The sequence below is a fragment of the Salmo salar genome, chromosome 13 (genome assembly GCF_965601325.2).
Source record: "Salmo salar chromosome 13, fSalSal1, whole genome shotgun sequence".
In the NCBI taxonomy this organism is placed as follows: Eukaryota; Metazoa; Chordata; class Actinopteri; order Salmoniformes; family Salmonidae; genus Salmo; species Salmo salar.
Window position 1 is genome coordinate 24,584,749 of NC_138303.1, and position 22,670 is coordinate 24,607,418.

At 45.2% G+C, this 22,670-nt stretch overlaps 1 protein-coding gene across 1 annotated transcript in view; it reads right to left on the bottom strand.

Annotated features, from left to right (window-relative positions):
- Window positions 1-4,959: 4,959 nt before the first annotated feature.
- LOC106566610 (FYVE, RhoGEF and PH domain-containing protein 3) overlaps window positions 4,960-22,670 on the bottom strand; it is a 127,921-nt gene continuing 110,210 nt past the window's right edge. Inside the window, exons 7-19 of the mRNA XM_014134788.3 lie at window positions 20,403-20,559; window positions 19,959-20,097; window positions 19,053-19,111; window positions 18,339-18,485; window positions 16,548-16,652; window positions 16,325-16,404; window positions 16,119-16,149; window positions 13,891-13,995; window positions 11,553-11,606; window positions 10,769-10,870; window positions 10,481-10,615; window positions 8,060-8,206; window positions 4,960-6,858 (exon numbers count right to left, since the gene is read on the bottom strand). Of these exons, the coding sequence (XP_013990263.2) occupies window positions 6,613-6,858; window positions 8,060-8,206; window positions 10,481-10,615; window positions 10,769-10,870; window positions 11,553-11,606; window positions 13,891-13,995; window positions 16,119-16,149; window positions 16,325-16,404; window positions 16,548-16,652; window positions 18,339-18,485; window positions 19,053-19,111; window positions 19,959-20,097; window positions 20,403-20,559 (1,507 nt within the window). The 3' untranslated portion in view covers window positions 4,960-6,612. The remainder of the gene's footprint in view (window positions 6,859-8,059; window positions 8,207-10,480; window positions 10,616-10,768; window positions 10,871-11,552; window positions 11,607-13,890; window positions 13,996-16,118; window positions 16,150-16,324; window positions 16,405-16,547; window positions 16,653-18,338; window positions 18,486-19,052; window positions 19,112-19,958; window positions 20,098-20,402; window positions 20,560-22,670) is intronic.

Genomic DNA, 22,670 nt, shown 5'->3' on the forward strand with positions numbered 1-22,670 from the left:
TTGGCACCGTTCCATCATGAAAGGACAAAATAATCAAACTATATATATATATATATATATATACTCCCGAGGCCAAGTTTTTGGTCCTGGTGTGGACGCCATTTTGGAGGAGACGGCAAAGCAGCGGAAGGACAGAGAAGGTTTGGTCAACTACAACAGCTGACCCCCTGAAAAGAGAAGCTCTCCAACTGGAGATTGCTTCCTTGCTGGAGAAGAATGCAATCAGAAATCTTGAACCATCAGAACAGCATAGTGGGTTCTATGAAGTATATTTCCTAGTCCCCAAGAGGGAGGGTGGCTTTCGCCCCATCCTGACCTTGAGGCCTCTCAACCGGTTCTTGAAACCCCTCCCCTTCAAGATGCTATCTCCGTCCTGCATCCAACAGGCTATCAGCCCAGGCCAGTGGTTCACCACTGTTGACCTAAAAGATGCCTACTTCCACGTACTGATCCACCCGGCTCACAGGAAGTACCTGCACTTTGCATTCAACGGCATAGCGTACGAGTACCAAGTGTTACCTTTCAGCTTCTCCCTGGCACCAAAAACATTCACAAAATGGATGATAGTGCTAAATTACCTAGACAATTGGCTTATTTGCGCTCAGTCACGAGAACAGGCAGTAGCAGACACAACATCTCTCAGAGCTAGGCCTCAGGTTGAACATCCTGTTCCGAACAGCCTTGTACATCTCCATGGCCCCTGGGGCTCATGATGTTGATGTACATCTTCTGTGTCCTGTGAGATCCCTAAACACGTATGTGGAGCAGACTCAGCTCTGATCAGATGTTTGTGTACTTTGGAGATACAGAGTAAGCCTCTCTTGAAACAACTTTTGTCACTTAGGATTGTAGACACTATCCTGCAAGCATATAGCCTAGCTGGCTGCCCGGCCCCATCCTCTGTGGTACCGCACTCCACCAGGGGAGTTGCCACCTCCTGGGCACTGTTTAAGGGAGTCCCCCTCTCTGACAGATGTGAGGCTGCCAGCTGGGCATCCCCCAGTCCCTTTGCAAGGTTTTATCAGGTGAATGTGGCTGACCCACACAGGTGCTGTGCTTGGTGCTACCCTTCCCTCCCAACATTAACCTGTGGTTAAGCTGGGTACTGCCTCGAACACCTGTGGTGATGTGTTGCTCCAGGCTGTGCCCTACGGGAACTGACTTACTCTGGTGTTGTCATCCCATTGAGTGACTAGCATGGTCCCTCAAGCAAAATATACCATCTACTGCATCTTGCCTATGAATGTTTGCTCACCCATATATTTATATATATACTTATTCCATTCCTTTACTTAGATTTGTGTGTATTAGGTAGCTGTTGTGGAGTTAGATTACATGTTAGATATTGCTGCGCTGTCGGAACTAGAAGCACAAGCATTTTGCTACACTTGCAATAACATCTGCTAACCATGTGTATCTGACCAATAAAATTTGATTTGATTTCTATAAGCTATGGACTATGCTAGTCCAGATGTCGTTTCCCTTGTAGGGAAATGATGCTACGCGCTGAGGTATTTATAGGGGGTGGGTGGACGCGAATCACACTGTGAGTGCATAGGGTAGCATGCTACAACTGCAAGTTTAAAAATAATATATGTTTACTGTTAGATTAATATATGACTACTAGCAGTGGGTATTATTGTTAGCAAACTAGCTTTTCTTTTCCTCAGGTGGTGAATTAGCCCCAAAAAGAATGTACCTATAATATTATTAGTGCACATAAAGATGTAGGCAAATTCATCTCAATTGAACAACAAAATTGAAAAAATGTAGCCATTTTTAACAGTAAAATATATCAACAATACCCTATTGTCAACCCACAATTAATGGCATAACACTGGATTAGGTTGCACATCAAAATATCTTGAATCATGCATTCCTGCTTGGACATGTTCGATGCAACACCTTATTTATTTACATCTCAGTAGTCTATTAGTAGTCTATTACACAGAATGACTTTATAAGGTGATTGCTACTTTTTTCCAGTATAAAATTGGTGTGACCAAATCATGGTCTGGTGTCACCAACTGAAAACGTTGGGGAAAATGTTAGTCTGAAGCCCTGTCAAGGGGCTGCTGATTGTGTTCTTCTGCCAATTTGGCTGTTGGGAAGATAATCAAATATTTTGGTAGGACAAGGCATTGCTTGCTGTTTGGGGTTTTAGGCTGGGTTTCTGTACAGCACTTTGTGACATCGGCTGATGTAAAAAGGGCTTTCTACATACATACATTTGATTGATTGATTGATTGATGTTTGTTTGTGCATATGGAAGACAGTGATTTATGTTTACTATAGGTTAACGAGGCAATACAAATGTGATGTGACTTCCATATTTTAGGGCATTTAGGTTGACTAAAATGTGACTTAATTCAATTTGAATCAAAAATACTAAGACTAGACCATTTTTTTTTAAAGTGCCAAACTGAACATTGGTTCACACAATCTATCTATAGCTGTCCCTCTCTATCACCACACACACGTATGCACACACCCTCTGCATTCTGACGGAAACCACATTCCCCTCATCTCAGTCTGCGTGTTAGTTCCAGACACCTTCACTTGTCTTCTGGTAAGAAAGCAGAAGCACGTACACCAGATGAGTCCTGGAGACTAACAGTCACATTATACAAACAGTCACGTACAGTACAGTATTGTACTAGAATGAATAAAGACCATGCAGAAAGCACATGGACAAAACTCACATTATCAGTGATGCCATTTATATCATTCTGCTCAGTGATGTTGTTCATATCATTCTGCTCAGTGATGTTGTTCATATCATTCTGCTCAGTGATGTTGTTCTTAACATTCTGCTCAGTGATGTTGTTCATAACATTCTGCTCAGTGATGTTGTTCATATCATTCTGCTCAGTGATGTTGTTCATAACATTCTGCTCAGTGATGTTGTTCATATCATTCTGCTCAGTGATGTCATTCATATCTTTCTGCTCAGTGATGTTGTTCATAACATTCTGCTCAGTGATGTTGTTCATAACATTCTGCTCAGTGATGTTGTTCATAACATTCTGCTCAGTGATGTCATTCATAACATTCTGCTCAGTGATGTTGTTCTTAACATTCTGCTCAGTGATGTCATTCATAACATTCTGCTCAGTGATGTTGTTCATAACATTCTGCTCAGTGATGTTGTTCCTATCATTCTGCTCAGTGATGTTGTTCTTAACATTCTGCTCAGTGATGTTGTTCCTATCATTCTGCTCAGTGATGTTGTTCTTAACATTCTGCTCAGTGATGTTGTTCCTATCATTCTGCTCAGTGATGTTGTTCCTATCATTCTGCTCAGTGATGTTGTTCATATCTTTCTGCTCAGTGATGTTGTTCCTATCATTCTGCTCAGTGATGTTGTTCCTATCATTCTGCTCAGTGATGTTGTTCATATCTTTCTGCTCAGTGATGTTGTTCACATCATTCTGCTCAGTGATGTTGTTCATATCTTTCTGCTCAGTGATGTTGTTCATATCATTCTGCTCAGTGATGTTGTTCATATCATTCTGCTCAGTGATGTTGTTCATAACATTCTGCTCAGTGATGTCATTCATATCTTTCTTGTCAGTGATGTCATTCATATCTTTCTGCTCAGTGATGTCATTCATAACATTCTGCTCAGTGATGTCATTCATAACATTCTGCTCAGTGATGTCATTCATAACATTCTGGTCAGTGATGTCATTCATAACATTCTGCTCAGTGATGTCATTCATAACATTCTGCTCAGTGATGTCATTCATAACATTCTGGTCAGTGATGTCGTTCATGACATTCTGCTCTCTAGTACACTCTCAGGGACACACACACTGAGGCAGAGATAAGCTCAGAGAAATTACTATCTCTCTATCATTCTATCTCAGTGGTTTCAGGACAAAGTTCTTAATCCTTCGGCATCCTAGCCAACGATAAGGTAAAATATCTGCTGGCATTTTATATCTGATGAATGTTTGATGTATGATATCACTGATAGGAGACTGTCAATCCAGTCAATGCAGGATCTTACTTCAGTTATCATCCCAGGCCTTGGACAGCCCAAGAGGATTGGCCCATCACTTTACGCTCACGATAAACATCTTAAATCCAGAGACATTAGAAGTCACTTACATCAAGTATGCATTGTTTGCTTGTAAGCATTCAGTACTTCTCTTCATCTATTAGTGTGTGATGGAAATGTTATACATGTGCTTTTCTTTTAACTAATTTCTGTTTTCTAATCATGTGCTGTTCTAATAACCAATTTCTATGTTCATGCAAGTGACTGATTGAATGAATCTTCACTTATCAGTATCTGCAATTTGGCAGTAGCACCAGACCGTGTTTTGAGAACGATAGATATCTCAGAAGAAGCCTTGTGAGGTATTGGTCTGTTACATGTTATGAACCAGTACTGGTCGGTCACATGAATTAAACAAAACGGTAATGATGAATGAATTATGCTAAATCATGCAAATATAACTTGTCTGTGTATAGCCGTATATAAGACAACTGCTGGGACTGCCCCAGCAGAGCTCCTGACAGACGTTCACTATGGTGCATTAGGTTTGTTGGAACCTCTCCAGCGCGCTGACAATAAACAATGATTAATTTAAGATTGATTTAAGTGTCCCTGTGTAACAATTTCCACAACAATATACCTACTTGGCAAACATTGCATGAGATCCAATTTTCATACCGGATTAAACACTGTCATTAAGTTGGGGAATAGAAATAGCAGAAGAAAGAAACCCATTTACAGAGCCAAGGTCTTCAACAACTCAAAGTATGTCTGTGTGGGAGAGAGGAGAATGAAATAAATAAAGAGAGATGAGAGAATTGAGAGAGAATTTAGGAAGAATTGAGAGAGAATTTAGGGAGAATTGAGAGAGAATTGAGGGAGAATTGAGGCAGAATTGAGAGAGAATTTAGGGAGAATTTAGGGAGAATTGAGAACACAAAATGACACTCAAAGGATCATGTTGGACAGTATGACACTGAGTGAGCCATATGTCTCTTTATTGATGATGTGTTGACTACTTATCCATTGTGCACAACCCAGGGTTAAAACACGCAATACTGAGTCTGCTCACTTTACAGTACGACAAAGAGGAGAGGAGAGAGGGGCTGGGGTTTTCAGAGCACGGTATATAAATATGAGTAAGTTTATACATGCACATAGAGATGACTAAACAGTCTTCTGGTTCTTTACAAGCTGGTGCCGGGGGGTTGGGGGTAGAGGGGGGCAAGGCAGAACGCACAATCGTACAGTACTTGTATCGTTGCTAAGGTTTCTATCACATGACCAGATGGGGCGAAGCAGGTAAGCGGTAGAAACAGGAAGTGTTAGAATATTCTCCTGGCCAAGGGGGCAGAGTTTATAGAGAGAGGAGGGAGGGAAAGAGCCCAGTGTTTGAGGGGAGGGCTGTGAGGAGTTGGGGGGCTGATAGTGGGGTGAGGGTGGGAGTGTTTGGGGGGAGGGCTGTGAGGAATTGGGGGGCTGATAGTGGGGTGAGGGTGGGTGTGTGTTGGGGGGAGGGCTGTGAGGAATTGGGGGGCTGATAGTGGGAGCATCAGGTGGCCAGCCACAAGCGTTCGTTCACGTCTCTTAAGTTAAATGGATCTCTTTATACTAATGACACGATATAGTATACATACTGTACAACCACCACCGAGCTGGCACTGGGACCACAGGGGTGGGGAAAGGTGGCGTCTGGGGTTCAATACGCTAACATCTAATAGTGAAATAAAACACAGGAGGAACACACAGACAGACAGACAGACAGACAGACAGACAGACAGACAGACAGACAGACAGACAGACAGACAGACAGACAGACAGACAGACAGACAGACAGACAGACAGACAGACAGACCAACAGGGGTTAATGCTTCACAACACAGTCACACAATGTACAACAAACTTCATTGTTTTATAAAATCATACAGGATTCATCTTATAAATGCCTTCGGCTATAATACAAAACATTAAATCAAAGAGTCTTCTGTTCTTCTTGAACTGCAGAGAACACTGAGAGAAATAAAACGTAACCACGCATACAATGGTGTCGGACTGGTGGCACAAGTGTGTATGTGTTGTGTGCGTGTGTATGTGTTGTGTGTGTGTGTGTGTATGTGTGTGTGTGTAAGCGAGAGAGATAGAGAGAGCCGGGGAAAGAGCGAGTCTGTGTGTGAATGTGTGTGTGTGTAAGCGAGAGAGATAGAGAGAGCCAGGGAAAGAGCGAGTCTGTGTGTGAATGTGTGTGTGTGTAAGCGAGAGAGATAGAGAGAGCCAGGGAAAGAGCGAGTCTGTGTGTGAATGTGTGTGTGTGTAAGCGAGAGAGATAGAGAGAGCCAGGGAAAGAGCGGGTCTGTGTGTGAATGTGTGTGTGTGTAAGCGAGAGAGATAGAGAGAGCCGGGGAAAGAGCGGGTCTGTGTGTGAATGTGTGTGTGTGTCTGGTGGAGACAAGGGCAGCAGAGGAGAGGATTCTTCCCTCCCTTCAAAGAAAACAAAACAAAATAAAAAGTGCCAAGGTAAAGTGAATTCAAGTAATGTGTGCTCTGTCCACAGGAGAGGGGGCGAGAGGTGGGAAGGAGGGGGAGGGTCCTGTGGCCTCAACGGAGCCTCCCTATTGGCTCTTCCTGTGCTCCGTCAGGCTGACGGGCGTGACTGTGGTTGTTTCCCCGCGGGCGGCTCTAGAGAGAAGCTCCACCCACTGGTCCTGGACCTCTGCATCCTGGGCGCTGAACAGCAGAGCCTGCTGGGAGTTACTCAGCCGGAACGCGTGTTTGAGCTCTGACTTCTCTGTTGCCGATGGTGCTGCCATGTTCACCTCAAACCCCGGGAGGGGTATGGCCCGTACCCCACGGGAGTCCTGAAGAGACACAACAAACAGGCCAATCAGAATCAAGAGGAAGCATTTCCTCTCATTTAATGCAGGGGGCTAGATTGTATTTCATAAGGCACGTGCATAATCTCTCTCCTCTCCTCTCCCCCTCCTCATTCCCCAGTTTCTATCTAATTATTAAATGCTAACAATCATTAATCCTAATCTTCTGTCAGGGGATGTCCGTTTTCTGCCTGCCTGGGATTGTTGCAGAGATGGGATTTTGGTCTGTAAAATGGAATGGGGAGAGCTGGCTACAGTGACTGTTTTTCAGGCCTGGAGATGCCTGCACACTGCACCTATCCTGTAAAGGACACTGGTGAAGCACCCTCAGGAGAGGGGAGAAGTAGGTAAAGGTTTCCCCAAGCAACAGACACAGGGTCAGTTTTTTTCATCCCTTCATTGGTTCAAATTCCACCTTGCGTACAGACAGTAGGAACATGCTGTACATTACAGGGTGTGAAAAGATTGCTGATAGCTACTTTAGTGAGGAAAAATGAACTTACTATGACTGAGACATGTGGTTGTCCCACCTAGCTATCTTAAGATGAATGACCTAAGGAAGTCGCTCGTCTGCTAAATGACTCAAATGTTAATGTAAGGTAAAGCACACATACAGACAGGTCTATACATGTGACCTGGGCATGGAGACAAGACAGTGGTACAAAGACACAGACAGACGGACGGACGGACGGACGGACGGACGGACGGACGGACAGACAGACAGACAGACGAAAAATACCCTCAGGTGTGACCCTCAAGAGAGAGACCCTCAGGGGAGAGACCCTCAGGGGAAAGGCCCTCAGGGGAGAGGCCCTCAGGGGAGAGGCCCTCAGGGGAGAGGCCCTCAGGAGAGAGGCCCTCAAGGGAGAGGCCCTCAGGGGAGAGACCCTCAGGGGAGAGACCCTCAGGAGAGAGACCCTCAGGAGAGAGGCCCTCAGGGGAGAGGCCCTCAGGGGAGAGGCCCTCAGGGGAGAGGCCCTCAGGAGAGAGGCCCTCAGGAGAGAGACTCTCAGGAGAGAGGCCCTCAGGGGAGAGGCCCTCAGGAGAGAGGCCCTCAGGAGAGAGGCCCTCAGGAGAGAGGCCCTCAGGGGAGAGGCCCTCAGGGGAGAGGCCCTCAGGAGAGAGGCCCTCAGGAGAGAGGCCCTCAGGAGAGAGGCCCTCAGGTGTGTGTGAGGTTAACCCTTACCTGTCCGCTGGTCTGCAGGTACAGCACTAGAGGTTCAGTCTTGGTGACGGCCACCCAGGTCTTGGTCCAGCTCTTGCCCTTCTCCTGCACCTGCAGCTGGCCACACTGCAGACAGTTGTCCCCCAATAGAGACGGAGACACCTGCTTCTGGAGGGACAGAAACACACACAGAAGGCAGAGTTAAAGGCACAATCCCAATGTTGATCCACTGCAGTGGGAGCCAGTACTCACATAATATTCAGAGAAATACATTCTATTTTTAACCCATTAACAAACCAATGTTTGGAACAGGAGCTCACTTTCACTATTTACTCTACTTTTAATTCAAAGTGATGATCAGTGGTGCTGGAGCCCCACTGTTACTGACGTGGTGATGGAGCCCCACTGTTACTGATGTGGTGCTGGAGCCCCACTGTTACTGACGTGGTGCTGGAGCCCCACTGTTACTGACGTGGTGCTGGAGCCCCACTGTTACTGACGTGGTGCTGGAGCCCCACTGTTACTGACGTGGTGCTGGAGCCCCACTGTTACTGACGTGGTGCTGGCGCCCCACTGTTACTGACGTGGTGCTGGCGCCCCACTGTTACTGACGTGGTGCTGGCGCCCCACTGTTACTGACGTGGTGCTGGCGCCCCACTGTTACTGACGTGGTGCTGGAGCCCCACTGTTACTGACGTGGTGCTGGAGCCCCACTGTTACTGACGTGGTGCTGGAGCCCCACTGTTACTGACGTGGTGCTGGCGCCCCACTGTTACTGACGTGGTGCTGGCGCCCCACTGTTACTGACGTGGTGCTGGAGCCCCACTGTTACTGACGTGGTGCTGGAGCCCCACTGTTACTGACGTGGTGCTGGAGCCCCACTGTTACTGACGTGGTGCTGGAGCCCCACTGTTACTGACGTGGTGCTGGAGCCCCACTGTTACTGACGTGGTGCTGGAGCCCCACTGTTACTGACGTGGTGCTGGAGCCCCACTGTTACTGACGTGGTGCTGGAGCCCCACTGTTACTGACGTGGTGCTGGAGCCCCACTGTTACTGACGTGGTGCTGGAGCCCCACTGTTACTGACGTGGTGCTGGAGCCCCACTGTTACTGACGTGGTGCTGGAGGCCCACTGTTACTGACGTGGTGCTGGAGCCCCACTGTTACTGACGTGAGGCTGGAGCCCCACTGTTGTGGTGCTGGAGCCCCACTGTTACTGATGTGGTGCTGGAGCCCCACTGTTACTGACGTGGTGCTGGAGCCCCACTGTTACTGACGTGGTGCTGGCGCCCCACTGTTACTGACGTGGTGCTGGCGCCCCACTGTTACTGACGTGGTGCTGGCGCCCCACTGTTACTGACGTGGTGCTGGAGCCCCACTGTTACTGATGTGGTGCTGGAGCCCCACTGTTACTGACGTGGTGCTGGAGCCCCACTGTTACTGACGTGGTGCTGGAGCCCCACTGTTACTGATGTGGTGATGGAGCCCCACTGTTACTGACGTGGTGCTGGAGCCCCACTGTTACTGACGTGGTGCTGGAGCCCCACTGTTACTGACGTGGTGCTGGAGCCCCACTGTTACTGACGTGGTGCTGGAGCCCCACTGTTACTGACGTGGTGCTGGAGCCCCACTGTTGTGGTGCTGGAGCCCCACTGTTACTGACGTGAGGCTGGAGCCCCACTGTTACTGACGTGGTGCTGGAGCCCCACTGTTGTGGTGCTGGAGCCCCACTGTTACTGACGTGGTGCTGGAGCCCCACTGTTACTGACGTGGTGCTGGAGCCCCACTGTTGTGGTGCTGGAGCCCCACTGTTACTGACGTGAGGCTGGAGCCCCACTGTTACTGACGTGGTGCTGGAGCCCCACTGTTACTGACGTGGTGCTGGAGCCCCACTGTTACTGACGTGGTGCTGGAGCCCCACTGTTACTGACGTGGTGCTGGAGCCCCACTGTTACTGCCCCACTGCACAGGCCCTCTATTGAACACTAATTCATATTGACTCCTGGTAAACACTGAGAGATTAATCCTATTGAGCCCTGCAGACTACGGACTGTGTGTACCACTTTTTGTCTCTATAGTGCGTGTGTGAGATTGAAAGAGGTGCACCATGCTCTGTGGGGCTGTCTGGGCAGGGCTCTGTCTTCTCTGCCATGCTGGGGTGACTAACAGGATTGTTCTGCTCTCTCCAGAGGCTGGCACTGAAACAATATGCCCGCTGCCAACCTCTATACTCCAACCCCCCCCTCAGATCTGCTCTGGTGAGTCTTACACACCACATCCCCTTCCTGTCCATGTTAGCTTCTCAGCAACACTGTGCCATATACAGTAAGTATGATGTGTGATTGTCTTATGATATTTGTGAGGGGAAGCTTCATTTAAATGAAGTTATATTCTACTATTTTCTATTGTATTCTATAAGCTGAGAGTCAGTCGGTCCTCACCTCGGCTGTAGCTTTCCTCTTCAGCTCTCCTGGGGCCCCTGCAGGCCCTTCAGGGACTTGGCTCGTCTCAAAGCATTCAGGACACAGTCGACACGCCTTGTTCTCCAACATCTTAGAGCATTTACCACAGATGGCCTGCAGAGGGAGGGAAAGAGAGAATGAGGAATGGAGGGAGAGAAAGATATTTAGACAACTGAAAATCAATCATACAAGACATCCACCGGCGAAAATGCAGCATACTGGCACTAACTGCCCCGCCCCCACCCTGCTCCTTCTCTCTGTGCTCACCGCTCCACAGGCTTTGCAGTGGTGTTTGCGCTTGGTGAAGTTGAAGCTTTCGTTGCAGCCTTTACATGTCTGCTTCTCCTTCTCCTTCTTCTTGGAACTTTTCTGAAAAACAGAGAAACAAACAGCGTATCAAAATCTGTCCAATCACAAGGTCATCTTATCTCAATGCATCTTCGTATTGCCTAAGTAATCCTGAAATAGTTGGGTGAAGGGGACTATTTCCTTTCTATCTTGCCATTTCCACACTCCATTTTCTCGCTATATTATCTCCATATTCTTTCTCTCCTCTATAACAGAAAAATGGAAATCAAAGCCGCTCCCGTTTCTCTTTCAGCCGCCAGCCCTTTAGCGCAGATGCATTGTGGAAGGGAATGTGAAATGTACCCCCTGATCGTGTCTCATCTTTCCACAGACACCTCTCACTGCTACTAGAGAGTGAGATAGTGATGTTATTGAGAAGACTGCCTACTATTATACCTATCTGCAGACTACTGTGTGGATTATAGATCCCCTGCCATTGTAATACCCGACTGACAGACAATCAGGCTTTAGAATAGGAGAGATCAATGTACTTCTTGTTATGAACTCAGACAGACATTCATGGTACAATGTATTCCCATTCTATTTCCCATTGTATGGGTTCTAGTATTATGTTGGGCGATGTCATTGACGCTGTAGCAAAGAGAGATCAATGGTCTTGAAATCCAAAGCTGAGTCCATAACATCACACAAAAGGTAATAGGGGCCGGAGGAAATGTATTGTAATCTGACTTTTGACACCTACCCTTTCATGCAGTCTTTCACTGTCTGAGTCTATGGATGTGGTGCTCCAGGGACCCTGAGGAGAGAAGAACATGAATACAGGATCAGAGTGACATATTTAACCCTGGGAGAGATGTATGAGTTACATTGAAAGTACACCCCTTGTTATTACACGGATAGCACTTCATGTCAGGTGACAACATATCACTAACAAAGCATTCTCCCACATTGCCAGAGAATGAGAACAACGCCACTGAATATCCCTTAAAGCTGCAGTGTGTGTTTACTCCCACTAGATGGCAGCCACGCCTGAGAGAAAGACAGTAGTCTGTTATGTGTTTCTAGTTTGGCCTGTGTCCAGGTCCAGGTCCATAGTGGGTCAGTCATACAGATAGATAGAGGAATCTCCCATCTTAGTATGGGCAGCGCCATTGAGGACTTTCACAATTTTGAAATAGTTAACTAGTGGGACTTCCTATAGGTTAAGAATCACATCATTCCATCGACGTCACCAGGAGGGTTTGGCCAATTAATTATACTCACGAGGAAATATTCCACAACTGCAGTTGGCAGTAAATCACCTACCTTGGCTTTATATCTGTTCAAACAACACACTGACAGTGTGCACCCTTTCAGTTTGTTTGCCAACTCAAAAAAGTTTAACATATACAGTACCAGTCAAAAGTTTGGACACACCTACATTCCAAGGTTTTTCTTTATTTTTACTATTTTCTACATTGTAGAATAATAGTGAAGACATCAAAACTATGAAATAACACATATGGAATCATGTAGTAACCAAAAAAGTTTTAAACAAATTAAAATATATTTTATAGTTGAGATTCTTCAAAGTAGCCACCTTTTGCCTTGATGACAGCGTCGCACACTCTTGGCATTCTCTCAACCAGCTTCATGAGGTAGTCATCTGGAATGCATTTCAATTAACAGGTGTGCCTTGTTTAAAAGTTAATTTGTGGAATTTATTTCCTTCCTAATGCATTTGAGCCAATCAGTTGTGTTGTGACAAGGTAGGGGTGGTATACAGAAGATAGCCCTATTTGGTAAAATACCAATTCCGTATTATGGCAAGAACAGCTCAAATAAGCAAAGAGAAATGACAGGCCATCATTACTTTAAGGCAGGAAGGTCAGTCAATACGGAAAATGTCAAGAACTTTGAAAGTTTCTTCAAGTGCAGTCGCAAAAACCATCAAGCACTATGATGAAACTGGCTCTTATGAGGATCACCACAGGAAAGGAAGACCCAGAGGATAAGTTAATTAGTTACCAGCCTCAGACATTGTAGCCCAAATTAATGCTTCACAGAGTTCAAGTAACAGACACATCTCATCATCAACTGTTCAGAGGAGACTGTGTGAATCAGACCTTCATAGTCGAATTTCTTTAAAGAAACCACCACTAAAGGACACCAATAAGAAGAGACTTGCTTGTGCCAAGAAACACGAGCAATGGACATTAAATTGGTGGAAATCTGTCCGTTGGTCTGATGTGTCCAAATGTGAGATTTTTGGATGTCTTTGTGAGACGCAGAATAGGTGAACGGATGATCTCCGCATGTGTGGTTCCCACCGTGAAGCATGGAGGAAGAGGTGTGATGGTGCTTTGCTGGTGACACTGTCAGTGATTTATTTATAATTCAAGGCACACTTAACCAGCATGACAACCACAGCATTCTGCAGCGATACGCCATCCCATCTGGTTTGGCTTAGTGGGTCTATCATTTGTTTTTCAACAGGACAATGACCCAACACACCTCCAGGCTGTGTAAGGGCTATTTGACCAAGAAGGAGAGTGATGGAGTGTTGCATCAGATGACCTGGCCTCCACAATCACCAAACCTCAACCCAATTGAGATGGTTTGGGATGAGTTGGACCGCAGAGTGTAGGAAAAGCAGCCAACAAGTGCTCAGCATATGGAGGAACTCTTTCAAGACTGTTGGAAAAGCTTTCCTCATGATGCTGGTTGAGAGAATGCCAAGAGTGTGCAAAGCTGTCATCAAGGCAAAGGGTGGCTACTTTGAAGAATCTAAAATCTTGTTTAACTATGTTTTTGGTTGCTACATGATTCCAAATGTGTTATTTCATAGTTTTTGATGTCTTCACTATTATTCTACAATGTAGAAAATAGTAAAAATGAAGACAAACCCTTGAATGAGTAGGTGTATCCAAACTTTTCACTGGTACTGTACACACTCTATATATATGAATATATACACTCTCTGACCAAGCTGTAGTGCTCTCATATGAATATATATACACTCATAGTGCAGGTTGACTCATGGCTAGACAGACAGACTGACAGGCAGTCAGACAGACAGGCAGGCAGGCAGGCAGACTGACCGGTGAGTCTGGCAGGTGGTCTTCCTCCCTGGAGAAGGAGCTGTTGAAGGCTTTGTTAAAGGTCTCACTGTTCTGCTTGTGTCTCTCTATGGTGGCCAGGATAACCTGGGAGTGGAAGGGACGGGGGAGAGGGAAATAGGAGAACAGAGAGGGATAGAACGCTTTATAAAGGCCTGTAGTTACATACGGTCATCATATTCTTCGCCGGTTTATAATAAAAGTCAAGAGGCAGTGACAGAGGCAAAAAGTAAAGCAACAGATTTTACAACAGTAACATTCCTACGGCAATCTACAGGAGACAGAGCGAAAGCGAGAGAGACCTAAACATCAGCGCCACAGGTAACTTCCACAAAGCTGTGAACGAGCTGAGTGACAAGGCAAGAAGGGCCTTCTGTGCCATCAAAAGGAACATAAAATTTGACATTACAATTAGGATCTGGCTAAAATACTTGAATCAGTTATATAACCCATTGCCCTTTATGGTTGTGAGGTCTGGGGTCCGCTCACCAACCAAGAATTCCTAAAAATGGGACAAACACCAAATTGAGACTCTGCATGCAGAATTCTGCAAAAAGATCCTCCGTGTACAACGTAAAACACCAAATAATGCATACAGAGCAGAATTAGGCCGATACCTGCTAATTATCAAAATCCAGAAAAGAGCCGTTAAATTCTACAACCACCTAAAAGGAGGCGATTCCCAAACCTTCCATTACAAAGCCATCACCTAAAGAGAGATTAACCTGGAGAAGAGTCCCCTAAGCAAGCTGGTCCTGGGGCTCTGTTCACAAACACAAAAAGACCCCACAGAGCCCCAGGACAGCAACACAATTAGACCCAACCAAATCATGAGAAAACAAAAAGATAATTACTTGACACACTGGAAAGAATTAACCAAAAAAACTGAGCAAACTAGAATGCTATTTGGCCCTAAACAGAGAGTACACAGTGGCAGAATACCTGACCACTGTGACTGACCAAAACTTAAGGAGAGCTTTGACCATGTACAGACTCAGTGAGCATAGTCTTGCTATTGAGAAAGGCCGCCGTAGGCAGACCTGGCTCTCAAGAGAAGACAGGCTATGTGCACACTGCCCACAAAATGAGGTGGAAACTGAGCTGCACTTCCTCAATTTCTGCCAAATGTACAACCATATTAGAGAAACATATTTCCCTCAGATTACACAGATCCACAAAGAACTCCCATATCTACTAGGAGAAATACCACAGAGTGCCATCACAGCAGCAATATTTGTGACCTTTTGCCACAAGAAAAGGGCAACCAGTGAAGAACAAACAACATTGTAAATACAACCCATATTTATGTTTATATATTTTTCCTTTTGTACTTAAACTATTTGCACATAGTTACAACACTGTATATAGACATAATATGACACTTGAAATGTCGTAATTCTTTTGGAACTTCTGTGAGTGTAATTTACTGTTAATTTGTATTGTTTATTTCACTTCTGTTCATTATCTACTTCACTTGCTTTGGCAATGTTAACATATGTTTCCCATGCTAATAAAGCCCTGAGAGAGAGAGAGAGAGAGAGAGAGAGAGAGAGAGAGAGAGAGAGAGAGAGAGAGAGAGAGAGAGAGAGAGAGAGAGAGAGAGAGAGACTGTCTGAGTAGGAGAGAGGAGAACAAAGAGAGAGACTGTGCCTGGCTGTAGACTGGACTGACCCTGCTATACATTGACATGACATCAGAGGGCCAAATTCATCAAAACCTCTGATCCAGCCCAGTGGTCTGCGTCAGAGACCGCACTATCTACCGCACTAAGACAGAGAGTGTGTGTGTGTATATGCACGTGTGCAAATAATGAGCTCTGTATTCATATGCGAATAAAATAGACAGTGTATGTACGTGTGTGCAATCTTTGTTCCCCCCTCTTCAGTCTCTTGTGACACCACACATTCCCTGTGTCCTTCAGATTGCTGAATGGTCCTTCCAGTCCTTTCCACATACCCAGCCCCCCTGCTTGGCACACACTCCTCCCCTCCAGTCTATTAGCCTTTTTAATCAGCTTTAGTCAGCTTTAATGGGCTAAATGAGCTATAATGAGAGGAAAACAATTCCCCAACTCACAGAATGGCAGTGTGGAGGAAAGCCTCCCTAATACTAATACTGTTCATAATACACTGAAACTGTGGGGGCACAAATCCTTCTGCAAAACCTCTCATTCCATGTTAGTGTGTTTCTGTCAAGATGGTATTTCTTACCTGTATCCAGTCTTCCTTTTCCTCTGCCGTGCTGAAAAGCAGAGGGAAGGTTTCAACAACAGTAATAACTGAAACACTTAACACAAATATTAAGGCTCTCTAGCTATAAATACTACTATGTATTCTAGCTGTGCCTGAAATGTTGTGGCCCATTACAAAAGGCACAGTTCTACAGTTCTCTCATGTAACCGCTCCATAGTTCTTACCTGGCCTGCAGCTCTAGTGAGCGCTGCTTGCCGATGATGGCGAACGTGAGAGGGAGGTTCTGCTTCACATTCTCCTGAACCTGAAGACACAGAGGAGAACAGTGTCACTTTACCTCTAACCTAACGTAGCAGGCGTGAAAATACGCCTGAGCGGAGTTTCCACATCTGGTGTTCAGCAGAAAAGGAAGCTAGGTTGCATTTGTTGTATCCTTGCTTCCATTACCTCCTTCCTGATCTCCATCCCAGCGATGTCGATCCTCTCTCTCACACTGAACTTCTGCCCCATCAACCTCAGCTTGGGAACGCAGTACAGCACCATGTTATTAAACTGCAGCACAGAGACACAGAGAGCGAGAGAGGGGGAAACAGATAAATATAATAAACACATGAATACACACACACTTTGATATGTGAATAGCTCCAGGAAACTAGGCGTGTGTCGCACGTCACTACCTCACAGGAGCGGCATTTGAACGTAAACATATTTTTTTTAAATCAAAATGCGTTTTTTGGTAGGAATGCCTTCTGGAACATGTGAACTTTCATGTGCATTTATAACAAACATGTACCCCATCCATAAATACGAATAAAATTGTTAAATTACGAGCTTAGTTAGTTTTGCCACAGAAAAATACAGGAACTTTCCCGCTAGCCATGATTGGCTGAGATAATGGATGGGCTGGACATGCCGGGAGATGAGTGTGGATTGGTCTGCCATGTAGCATGCATCTGTCGATAACATGATCTGTTCAATATGTGTTGACAGTCCTTTCTACCACACCGTTTTTGAAAGATATAACGTTAGCCTTCAAGAACTAGTAAAGTTTTGCTACTTTTCTCAACAACATTGATGTCCTGAATTTAGCAGGCACTATCGACAGATCAGTTAGAAAAAATGATGCCACGGTCAGTGTGAACCAGTCAGGGTGAACTGGAGTGACTTGACACAATGCTGCCCAAACAAGATGTAGCTATAAACAAAACAGAGTTAAATGGTTCCAGTCTGCCGTGAAGTTTTAATACGGGTAAGAGTTTAGATATATTTGCAGATATAAGTTTCTAATTAAGGCAGAAAGTCATTTTTAGTTAAAGCATACTGTTAGTTAGCTAGCAAACGTTAGCTTTTGTGTAGTAAAATTATTCGAATCAGAAACCATTTGCATTGTTAGTTATAGCCTAATGTTAGCTAGCTAACATTGAACCTAGTTTGTTAGCTTTAGCTACCTGCAGATTGATACTACCAATGTTTGTATTGGTAGTATTGTGAGTTGGGATTATGCCAGTAATGCCAGTTCATTGTTTAGCTAGCAAGCTACCTAGCTAGCTACATGTCTAAACAAAAAGACTCCACTTCGGCCGGATCCTTATATGACCCATCAAATTAGCCAGGTGTGTCTGGGGGTGATTATGGCCATGTATTGTATTTCATGAACATGTGTACATGTCTAGACAATAGTGACCAATCCACTTAGCTAGATGTGGCTGGGGGGAGGTTATAGCATTTCCTTCACATATTTATAACAGATTTTAATCTGGACACTTTCTGTTTTTGATATTGCTACTATGGACGTAACCACTTCACTGTACTATTTACACCTTCTGTATGCTATATATGTGACAAATAAACATTTATTTGATATAGCGTGTGTTTACCACATGGCCTCACATGTGAATCCTTAAAGAGATAGATATCTAAGGCTTAAGAGGGTGTGAACGATGCTGAATGGGTGTAGACAAAGAAGAGCTCTCCAGTTGGTGTACCAAAAACATTCAAGGGCCATTTTCTCAAAAGTGGTGTTACAAGTTTATCTACTTTCAAAGCAGAATTACTTTCCCATTGTTCCTCAACTGCAGTATATGATATACCATTTTCTAGCTATGAGTCTCTACTTTTATCCAATGTAAAAAACACATTTTCAAATGTTGCTACATAAGACCGAATCGAGGAGGTCGGTCACATATAGTAATCCCATTCCTACACATGTTCTTCATTCCAGCTCCTCCTGCCACTCACCAGATAGAGGTATCGGTCCTGGGCCGTCCCATTCTTGGCAGACATCTTCTTGATGTGTCCCTCCTTGATGAGTTCGTTGGCTGGGTTCACAATGTCCTCCTCTCCCCCCAGTCTCTCATAGACCTCCAGCAGTTTGTTCATCTTCTCCTGAGGAACACCATAGATGAAAAACACACAGAGAGCAGATAGAACAAGATAAAACGATGCATAAATATAAGTCAGTGGAGCCTAAAACACAGGAAGCTATTGAACTTAAACGGTTGAGGCCGCATTAGACGCGCTAGAGGACAAGCCACACCAGGGGGCAGAAGTGGGACTGTGTGTGTGTGTGTCAGAGACAGCTGTCACTCTTCTGCAGACTGTAAAACTAGTGGCAGGAAACAGCAACTTCCTGTCTGTACTAAACCAACCAGGGCCCTCACAACCTCCCTTCTTCCCTTCATACCTCCCTAATTCTCTCCCTCCCTTGCTCTCTCTCCTTCCTTCCTTCCTTCCTTCCTTCCTTCCTTCCTTCCTTCCTTCCTTCCTTCCTTCCTTCCTTCCTTCCTTCCTTCCTTCCTTCCTTCCTACACTGTTGTGAGCTACAGCACCATCACCTTGAAAACCATAAAAAGTAAGATGCATGTCAGAGAGAGATGGAGAGACAGGGTGTTTCAAAGTGATGGAGAGGGAGGGAACAGAGAGGATTCCAAACAGAAGAAAGTAGAATTGTACCATTTTCCTGATGGCAGCATTGGAGTGGTTGGCCGCTGTGGATATGAGCTCCAATGCCTCTGTAAAACACACACACACACACAGACAGACTGTTAGACCTGTCTGCAGAACCTCTACATAACTATGCATCAGACCTACATTTAGCAAAACACTCAACTGAATACTCTGTTAGAAATCGGCTAGGGTCCAACCTTTCACTGCAGCCAGCCTGTGCATCATCAGACTACGGGCCTATTGTAAATTACCACACATCAAACACCTCAAACAGTGTGTGTTTGTGTTACACAGACAGGGAGATAAAGTGTTTGGCCTCACATACCATTCATGTACATTACCCAACATCAAAGACACACACATTCTCCATTAAATGAACACGCGCGCGCACACACACACACACACACACACACACACACACACACACACACACACACACACACACACACACACACACACACACACACACACACACACACACACACACACACACACACACACACACACACACACACACACACACACACACACACACACACTGCATTAAAGTGACTGTAAGCCAGAGGAGCAGAGCACTGATGTGGGAGTGCACCTGCAGCAGCCATCTTAATCACAAACTACATAAACAGAGCTGACTTTCCCCTCTACATGACCAGGCCTAGGAGAGCAGGGCCTCACTGAGACAGACTACTAACCCACAACACCGGGTTATGCAGGCTTTACCTAGACACTACTTCAAACAAGGACAATGTACAGTACAAGGTTATAGTAAGGTCACAAGACATGGAGCTTGTGATGGGCCCTAGTTTAGGAAGGTTAGTGAGGAACAGACAGATAAACCTAGACAGACAAACAGAAAAACAGAAGGACAAACGGACACAGACAGACAGGCAGACAGACAAACAGACGTACTCTCTGTGTCTTTCCTGTCCAGTGCATCGTCAGGCAGTTTCTTCAGATAGTCCTTGAGCAGGAGCTCATAGCGAGGGATCCTCTGAACAGGCTCCAACATGTGGTGCTGAAGAGTCAGGTTCCCACACACATCCTGCTTCTGTACAGATAGTACACACACAGTACTGTTAACAGGCCTACTGTACTGTAGGTACACAACACACAGTGCAGCGATAACAAAGACATACTTTACCATTCATACACAGGACGGGAGGACAGGCTGGTGGTAATGGCTGGAGCAGAATCAGTGGAATGGTATCAAATACATCAAACATGGTTTCCTTGTGTCTAATGCCATTCCATTCGCTCCGTTCCAGCCATTATTATGAGCCGTCCTCCCCTCAGCAGCCTCCACTGATACACGCACACACAGGTGCACTCACGGACACACGCACACACACTTACTTGTATATTCTGGACCACACTCTTGAACTGTGATGACCGTTGGCTCCAGGTGTTGACCAGGTCCATAGCACGGTCAAAGTTCTTCACGTACTCTCCGTACATCTTCATAAAGGGAGCCAGCTTCTGGAGGATATCTCCTATACGCGGGTTTGAGTCCCTAACACACAGAAAACACACACACGGCTTAAAACTAAGTCAACGCTCAAAACTCTCATGGTAGATTTTCATGTGTGTATGTACTCTGAACACATATGTTGCAATGTACTTACAGTATACCTAGAGTACACATTTCATTCAATGTAAAATGTAGAATCTGTAATTCAGGAAATAGTAAGCTACAGTACATGTACTGTATAAAGTAGAGCATCCACTCACTGCTGTACAATGTAGAGAAAAACAGGCGAATTCAAGATGCTGCAATGAAATTAATGTAAACACCTTGTTTTCTTTGCTCTATGTCATTATAAATAACATATAATTAATCATTAGATTGTTCTCTACAATGTTATAACCTTAATATACACTATATATACAAAGTATGTAGACACCCCTTCAAATTAGTGGATTCAGCTATTTCAGCCACACCCATTGCTGACAGTTGTATAAAATCGAGCACACCGCCATGCAATCTCCATAGACAAACATTGGCAGTAGCATTGACCTTACTGAAGAGCTCAGTGACTTTCAAAGTGGCACTGTCATAGGATGCCACCTTTCCAACAGGTCAGTTCCTCCAATTTCTGCCCTGCTAGAGCCGCCCCAGTCAACTGTAAGTGTTGTTATCGTGAAGTGGAAACGTCTAGGAGCAACAAAAGCTCAGGAGGTAGGGAACCGAAACCATGGCACAGGGTGTTGTCACGCCCTGATCTTTTTCAACTGTTCCTGGGATTGTCTCCACCCCCTCCAGGTGTCGCTTATTGTCCCAGTGTATTTATCCCTGTTTGCTGTCTCTCTGTGCCAGTTCGTCTTGTATGTTAAGGCAAGTCAACCAGTGTGTTTTTCCCTGTTCCCTGTCTCTCTGTGCCAGTTCGTCTTGTATGTTAAGGCAAGTCAACCAGCGTGTTTCTCCCTGTTTCCTGTCTCTCTGTGCCAGTTCGTCTTGTATGTTAAGGCAAGTCAACCAGCGTGTTTCTCCCTGTTTCCTGTCTCTCTGTGCCAGTTCGTCTTGTATGTTAAGGCAAGTCAACCAGCTGTGTTTTTCCCTGTTTCCTGTCTCTCTGTGCCAGTTCGTCTTGTATGTTAAGGCAAGTCAACAAGCGTGTTTTTCCCTGTTTCCTGTCTCTCTGTGCCAGTTCGTCTTGTATGTTAAGGCAAGTCAACCAGCGTGTTTTTCCCTGTTTCCTGTCTCTCTGTGCCAGTTCGTCTTGTATGTTAAGGCAAGTCAACAAGCGTGTTTTTCCCGTACGTGTTTTCTTTTCTCTTTTTATAGTCCTTCTCTGTCCTGACCCCTGCCTGACTCTGGACTACTTTCCTGCCTGCCTGACCTTGCTGCCCTGACCTTGATTCTGCCTGCCCTTCAGTACCGTTTGGACTCTGATCTGGTTTTTACCTTTTTTCCTGTCCACGACCATTCTCTTGCCTACCCCTTTGGATTAATAAACATTGTAAGTCTCCAACCATCTGCCTCCTGTGTCTGCATCTGGGTCTCGCCTTTGTGCCTTGATAGGTGTATGAGTCTACATATAAAACAACGCAAGATTCAAGACTTCGTGCTTTTCAGCTAAAATTCTTGTCCAGAATTCTTGCCACCAACAGAATGTTGAATATTTGGGGCATACAGTCATCGCAGCTCTGCAGATTTTGTTGTGAGGATACAGAATCAATTGTTTTGGTATTGCCCTCAGGTAGCCTGTTTCTGGTCTCAGGTTCAGGAAAGGCTGAAAAAGCATAACATTAATCTAAAATTGACACTAGAAATAGCATTGCTGGGAGATCTGGAGAGACCTGGTCAGTCAATTACTAATACTATTAGTAAAAGTGTGTATCTTCCACTCGCAATCTGTGGATTCCATTCGATTAGATAGATTTAAATCTATTTTAAACATCACAGCATAGTTGAAAGATACTGTACATATACATGTAAATGTTGAGCCGCTTCACTGCAAGTAGATTGTATGTGCTGAAGCGTGTAAAAAAAACGTCTGTCCTCAGGTTGCAACACTCACTACCGAGTTCCAAACTGCCTCTGGAAGCAACGTCAGCACAAGAACTGTTCGTCGGGAGCTTCATGAAATGGGTTTTCATGGCCGAGCAGCTACACACAAGCCT